The following is an 8,074-nucleotide window of genomic DNA, read 5'->3' on the forward strand; positions in this document are numbered from 1 at the left end:
AATAATGCCTATGAATTTAGAATGGGATGTCATAAACGCTCCTGTAGGTGTTATGTGTAGCTGTCCCAATACTTTTGTCCATATAGTGTATCTCTAAAACAATGGCTGTGCTCTTATTACAGTACATCCCTTTTAACCTGTAACATCCCCTCAGATCTTCACGTGTCTGTGTTTATTGATGGGATTGAGGGTGCAGGGGCGTTAGGTGTTGATTTGGGACTGGAATGGTCCGAGGTGTCCTGTAGGGGAGGGGTTGATTTAGGATGGGTCCAGCCCGTCCTGGGGGGTCAGTTCTGCTGGGCCGGGTCGTCGGGGTTGCAGTGACGGACCCGAGCGCAGGTGGCCAGCCGGTTGCCCTCCCAGTAGCCCGCGTCCTGCCCGTCGTGACAGCGACACTTGGTGCAGGTGTCGACCCACACGGACCCGCCGGCCGGGATCACCTTGGTCCTGGAGGAGTCCACGTAGCAGTTCGGACCTGAGGAACAACAGGAACCGGATGGTGAACAGGCTACAGAACCGGTACCGAGGCTGTAAACGCAGGGGTACGTCTTTGTTTTGGATCTTATATCGTACTGGAATCCTCTCTCCATCCACAGATAATACTGTGTGTGTGTGTGTGTGTGTGTGTGTCAGTCAGGGTTCATGCTGAATGTTAATATTAATCATGAATATGGGCGTTAATTCGCTACAGTGGGGAGAATAAGTATTGAATGCGTCAACTTTTTTTCCCAGTAAATACATTTCCAATGATGCCATTCCCGTGCATTTTTTACTAGACATTAACTCAAGAAATCCCCACATGAAATAACAAAAGTAAAGTCCATAAATAATTTAATGTGGAATAAAGTAGAATGACACAGTATTGAACACACCAAGAAAAAGCAGTAAACCCAGGCCGGAAAGGCAAGGCACCAGCTGACATCCCCAAGTCATTCATATTTCTACCTGCTATCTGTGCAAATCAACATCAGCTGGGTTAGTGCAAATTGACGGGCTATAAAAAGGTTTTGTTGTTACCAAGCGGTCACACTAGAAATCTCGTGATGTAAAAGCAATGAGCTCTCAAGATATTCACAACCAGTTTGTAGCTCAGCATCCAAAAAGAACTGGTTACAGACGTATTTCAAAACATGGGGATATTTCAGTGAGCGCCGTTGGGGCCGTTATCCGCAAGTGGAGGGAGCATCGCTCCGCCATCAACAGGCCTCTCACAGGAGCTCCTCACAAGGCCATTTTAGGCAAGCTCCCTCGGTACATATGTTAAAGTTTTGTACCAGTTTGTGACTCTCACAACCTCAGATCCAGTGCCTGGATACGGTTCCAGGTACCTGCTGTGCGGACTGAGGCTGGAAAAAGGAGTCTTTTTTATTCTGGTCCTTGGTCTTGGAATGACTTCAGTCAAGCCTCAAACTGATGGCACTTATTCCTTTAGCCAGCTTTAAACTGAAACTATCAGAAGTCCTTACCACCAGCTGCTCATGTAGTAATATACCTTCATTTCTTATTGTTCCTACGTGCTCTACGCCTTTTGTATATTTAGTTGTGTTGTTCTCTGTATTTTATATGTTATTTGTTGACATGAATCTGCTGTCATCCACCGGGATGATGAGGATGAGACATGAGTGGACCTGCTGTCATCCACCAGGATGATAAGGATGAGACGTGAGTGGACCTGCTGTCATCCACCAGGATGATGAGGATGAGACCTGGGTGGACCTGCTGTCATCCACCAGGATGATGAGGATGAGACATGAGTGGACCTGCTGTCATCCACCAGGATGATGAGGATGAGAAATGAGTGGACCTGCTGTCAGCCACCGGGATGATGAGGATGAGACGTGGGTGGACCTGCTGTCATCCACCGGGATGAGGAGGATGAGGGTGAACCCTCCAGCAGGACAACGATCCAAAGCACAGAGCAAAGGAGACTCAAGTGGTTTCAGAGAAAGGAAATTGAGGTGTTTGAATGGCCCAGTCAATCACCGAATGAGCATTTGTGGAAAGCAGTAAAGATCAGGGTTCACAAGAGGACCCCCAAGAATATGTGTAGAGGAATGGGCTGAAATCACCCCTGAGCACGGTGGAAGATTAGTTTCTTAAATGGTAAATGGTAAATGGACTGCACTTATATAGCACTTTTCCACCTTAGCGGCACTCAAAGCGCTTTACAATGGCCTCTCATTCACCCATTCACACACACACTAATGGCGGTAGCTGCCGTGCAAGGTGCTCATTGGGAGCAATTTTGCGATTAGGTGTCTTGTTCAAGGACACTTCACATATGAATAGCATCATTGGAAATATATTTACTGGGAAAAAAAGTTTTGAGTTCGAGTCAACTGTATGTGATAGAGTCCAGTAGATATTCCCATCAAAGTGTTCCAGGGACTGTTGACTGTTGCTTGTGTGACCGAGAGGAAAATATCAACAAACAAACAACCATGACTGGGTGTGGCCGTTAGCCTGGCTCCAACCCCTGAATGCGATTCAAGGTCTGGACAAGCTCTCGTCTAGAGGGATTTCTCGGTTGGAATTCCAACCAGGCCAATCAACGTCCCGTGTTTTGTTTTTTTTGCGTGCTGTGATTGGTTAGGGGGATGAACTAATCAGTGAGGGACTGCCTCTTTGGCGACGCCCATCTGGGAAAATGGCTGCCATGGGAGCCAATTCAGACTGGATAACGACGTGAAACAAAATGGCAGTTCAGACGGACGGACGGACGGATAGATACAGTAGATAGATAGATAGATAGATAGATAGATAGATAGATAGATAGATAGATAGATAGATAGATAGATAGATAGATACTTTATTGACCCCCCCAGGGTGAAATCTGGCGTCCCAGCAGTTGAAATTACAGAAAGGCTGGAAAGAAAATAAACACTAGATACAGAGTAACAAAAAAAGACACTAGATAAGGCGGGGGGTGCGAGGGGAGGGGGGGCGATTGACTGGGTAGCAGCATAACAAGAGGGATATCAGGGACTATATACATCCACATGTATAGTGACTTTACAGTATCGAATATAATAGAAAATTATATATATATAAATATAGCTATACAGTAGCAGAAGATATTATATATATATATATAGTCATGGTGAGAACAGGCTGGGTGGTACTTATAGGTTCTGGGCTGATCACCTGGGCGGCCATGTTATTGAGTGTGAGTGCGGCGGTGTGGCTCTACTCACCCTCCGGGCACTCTGGGCAGCAGCGGCCGGGCGCGTACACGGCGTTGACGCAGGGAGGGGGGGCGCAGTCCGCCACCAGGCAGCGGGCGATACCGTCCAGGTCACAGGTGCACTGCTCACACTCGGACGGCTGCACACACACACACACACACATATATATACATAGACACACATACACACACACACACACACACACACACACATATACATACACACATATATACATACACACAAATATACATACACACATATATACATACACACACACACACACACACATATACATACACACATATACATACACACACACACACACATTACACGTATACATACACACATATACATACACACACACACACATATACATACACATACACACACACAAACACACACACACACATTACACATATACATACACACACACACACATTACACATATACATACACACACACAAACACACACACATTACACATACATACACACACACACACACACACACATGTGCGCTGTCAGATACATAGTAGGTGTGTCCTTGGTGCTCTGACTGCTTCAGAGAGCACACTGACAGTAAATGCATTCCGTCAATCAACAGCTCGATGTGTGCTGCATTGTGCAGATACAATAGACCCCAACTGCCACCGTCACGCCGCTTCTAGGTCTGGCCACAGGGGGGCGCAATGCATGCATATTCCAACAACATCACGTCATCTGCAAATCCAGCTGTGGCCAAAAAGGCCTTTTCTAAAATGCTTTCAGGCCAAAAAGGCCTATTCTAAAATGCTTTCAGGATTTTTTCTTAGTTATTCTATGGAACAAACCTTTTTAACGTCGACTTAAAACAGTGAAGAAGGGCGGTGAATGTATGTTTGGATGCGCGTAATTACGCAGAGGAATGCTGTCTGGAGATCAACCAGTTATGGGGTTTGGCAACTATAGAGGAGCAGCATTTTACCACGGTCCAAATATGCACAAACCCACAACTAGCCTATCGATCTACATGTGGCGCTACAACTTAGCCCACCTCTCACCGTCGCCTACCTGAAAGTGTTGTCCCAGGTCGTAAACCTCTCCCCGGTACTCGCAGCCTATCTTCTCGCACCTCGGGCAGCAGTCTGTAGGATAGTGGCTGACATGGATGCAGGCGGCCGGCAGAGAGGTGCACTCGGTCCGGGCGCAGGCGGATCCCTCCGGCGTGCACTCACACTGCGTGCAGTGGTCCGAGTCCAGAAAGTACCACTCTCCCACGTAGTAGACGCTGCCGTTGGCGTCGCAGGTGTTCTCTTGCCCCGCCACGGAGAACCCGGGAGCGGACCGGGCGCACAGCAGGAGCGCGAGCAGGGGCCGCAGAACCCGCAGAGAGAAACGAGCGGATGAAGGCATGCTCATAATAAAAGTATTCCAAAACGACTGTATCCTCGCATACAGTACTATGACGGAAAGATCTCCTACACACCCGTCTTCTGGATTCTGACCTTTATGAATTACGCGGTTTCTGAATAAAACCCTCCACAATAGTTCAAGTTTGCACCGAGCTGGTGCGCCAGATCTCTCCAGGTCTTGGGGGGAATGATGGGAGGTTAGTTATTACGACTCTGTAGGGGTTAGATTTCAATCTACACGTGACTGCCAGTCTTGAAGTCCGTCCCTTCGGCTGTCTGTGCGAAATGTTTGTGAAAGGGGTGTTAATGTATGAAATGTGGAAACAATCTAAATTCTCGGGGGATTTTAAAACATATATTGGCCTTTATTGTTTCACGTTGTCCTCTCCTTGCGGGAAATAAAAAATACTTAGTTGGCCTAACTATAGCGCAATTGGATTGTTGATGTAAATAAAATGTTTTTAAAAAATGAACTGAACATTTATCGATTTATGATTACATTGTGATATGTCTTTTCACTTCGAACTTTAATACCAAGTGAATATATTCCTTATTGAACAAACATACATTCGTGTTAGAAATAAGATTATTATAAGGAGAGTTGGGAACTCTAGATAATCTCGCGATGTTTTGCACACGCCTTGGAGACCACACTGTTTACATGGATACCGGTGGAGGCAACACGGTGAGTTTGTCGCTGGGAAGCATGATCAGAAACACAACACAACTCGGGGTTTCTGTAACATCTCACTGACTATCCTAAATCATTATCTTTACACCCCCAGACCCCTAAAGCGTCTTCTCTTCATGGAAGATCCCGAAGCCCCGCAGTCGTTGTGGGACCTGGTCGTGGAGCATGTCCCCGGGGCGGAGATCTCAGAGGTCCGCAGGGTCCTGGGAGATGGCCTGATTGACATGTACACAGAAATACATACTGAGGTGAGATGTAGGCTACAGTCATACTGCCCAGCATTGCATAACAGTATTTGTTCGCATTAACTTACATTACATTACAGTCATTTAGCAGACGCTTTTATCCAAAGCGACTAACAATAATTGCATTTAACGTAGGAAGAGCCAATGTACTACTACTTGCCAGAACTCACAAGTGCATCTTCTTTCTAAAACAAGTGGCTAAGAGCATAATCTAGTGCTGAAGGCAAAGTGCAAGAATCACAATCTAAAGTACAGTGCAATATAATATAATAAGTGCTTAGGTGGGAGGATTGTTGTAGTACTTCTTGAAGAGATGTCTATGTGTATGCTGCAATTACAAACATCACATTACTCGGGAAGCTGCATTCATCGGTCAACAATATGGCTGTTGTTCCAATGCAACAAGTTATGGCTTAGTCCAAATGGCCCAACGTTTAAGAACCTAGACAGCATTCCAGGCGGCAGACCTAAGTGGTTCGTCTGGCACAGGGCCAGGCCTGAGCTGTGAGCAGACATCAATGTTTACTTTAGGATGGCTGGAACATCAAGGATGTAGGCTAGGAAAATGTAGGACCCAGCCACAAAGACCTGGATGTAGCCTAGCTCTGGCCCTCACTCACGCCCTGTCATTTCTCCATAGCTTATTTTTTTGTTATATATATATATACACACACACACACACACACAGCTAGAAAGCCTAGATTACATGAGTCTGAAACGCAACAAGTGAAATGAGCATGAAAAGTGTAAACAAACCTATAAGTAGCTTATTTAGCACTTAATGAGTTGTTTTATGTAAGGTTAGGCTGGGTGAGATATGCTAGACTAATTAAGACAATCTAGACCCTGTGATTAGTCTAAAACAACTCACTCACACACACATAGAGAGAGAGAGAGTGTTGTATTCCTACAACTCTGTCCCTCTCTCTCCCCTCTCTACCCATATCTCACTCTTCATCTCTCTCTTTTTCTTTCTCTCTCTCTTTCTCTCTCTCTCTCTCCTTGACTTTCTCTCTCTGGCCCACAGTATTCTCTCTGGTTTTGTTGCAAGACTAAACACTGTCTGGAGATGTTATCTGTATAAGAACTCGAACAGCAGATTCAGAACAGCCATGTCTTCAAACTGTTCCTCTTGAAATGAAACATTGGTTGGTTCTGAGTAAACCAATTATATATTGTTGATTCCTACTATGGCACATAGAAGATGGGAAAAAGTTAGCTCAGCCTGACAGAATGCGTGTGTGTGTGTATGTGCTTGCATGTGTGTGTGTGTGCTTGCAGCGTGTGTGACCATATTCCCTGACTTATACTTGTCACACTGACATTTGTGACCGACCCCTCCAACTGCTAAGTACCTTACATCCAAACATCCCTCCCTCCTCGTAAGACGTAGGACCCCGGACTTGCTAGAAGGATCTGGAACAAAACACAGAAGCCTATTCACTCCGGCTCTGTTCTGGTGTTTCCCTCAGTAATGTCACTGAGCCTCTACACCGGCTCCTAATTAAAGCCTTCCCTCAGCCCAGCCTCAACCCAGCCTCCCCCCAGCCTCACCCTAGCCTCACCCCAGCGTGTTCAACAGAAACCCTACCCACGCTGCCCCTCTGCTTCATCAAGGTTCCCATTGTCCTCCAGCTACCTGGCTGGTTCAGATAAAGTACCAGCCTCCTTTCAAGTCCCACACACAGGATGTTCGCTGGGGCCGGCAGCAGCTGCAGCTCTCTCTGCGTTCTCTTGGCTGGCGGCCAAACCCACAGGGGTCTTAGATATCATACTGTTTATATGTTCTCCAGAATCTGTGATGTGTAACTGAATGCGGTAGCGTTAAGTCTAGTAGAAGACTGTAAATTCGGTACTTTATTAATCGGAAGGGGGGGGGGGGTTGCGTTGTTACAGCAGCCACATTCAAAGGACTTGAAAAAGCGCCATCACAATGAAAATTACGATATATAACGTGAATATAGTATACAAGAAATTCAAATGTGCAAATGTACTGTGAGAGAGAGAGAGGGTGAACAGGAAGGGGCCCAGGACAGTCCCTTGGGGTGCCCCTGTGTTGTTGACGGCCCATTCTGACACACACATCCCTGGAGCCTCACACTCTGTGGTCTGCCAGTCAGATAGTCCGTAACCCAAGTCACAAGGGGGGTAAACGCCTGCGTAGACTGTACTGTAGCTTATCTCCTAAAAAATAGGGCCTGTATGGTGCAGAAGGCCCTGGAGAAACCAAGGACCTCGGTCCTCACAGAGCCACAGCCGGTCCTCACAGCGCCACCGCCACGTCCAGATGGGAGTGGGCCCTGTGCAACAGGTACAGTAGATGATGGCGTCGTCCGCTGTGAGGCAAGGCTAGTTTATTTGTGTAGCACATTTCAGCAACAAGGCAATTCAAAGTGCTTTACATGAGACATTAAACGCATCAAGACAAAGTGCAAGAAACACATAAAAGGTCATGAAAAATTAAATGCAAAAAAAATAAAGGACATTAAAAATGAAATGCAGGAAAAATAAAATACAGGAATAAAGTTACAGTGCAGTGTATGAATGAATAATTATTTGATTTA

The 8,074-nt window shown here is 46.1% G+C and overlaps 1 protein-coding gene across 1 annotated transcript; it reads right to left on the minus strand.

The window, feature by feature from the left end:
* Positions 1-287: 287 nt before the first annotated feature.
* On the minus strand, positions 288-4,575 carry LOC311325601 (von Willebrand factor C domain-containing protein 2-like; the record flags this gene model as incomplete). The annotated part of the gene is made up of 3 exons (XM_084458322.1): positions 288-475; positions 3,195-3,324; positions 4,234-4,575. 3 exons carry the CDS (start codon positions 4,573-4,575, stop codon positions 288-290), a joined length of 660 nt encoding a protein of 219 aa, XP_084314448.1.
* Between the last annotated feature and the right edge of the window lie 3,499 nt (positions 4,576-8,074).

This window comes from Borostomias antarcticus, assembly GCF_949987555.1.
Source record: "Borostomias antarcticus genome assembly, chromosome: 24".
Classification (NCBI taxonomy): domain Eukaryota; kingdom Metazoa; phylum Chordata; class Actinopteri; order Stomiiformes; family Stomiidae; genus Borostomias; species Borostomias antarcticus.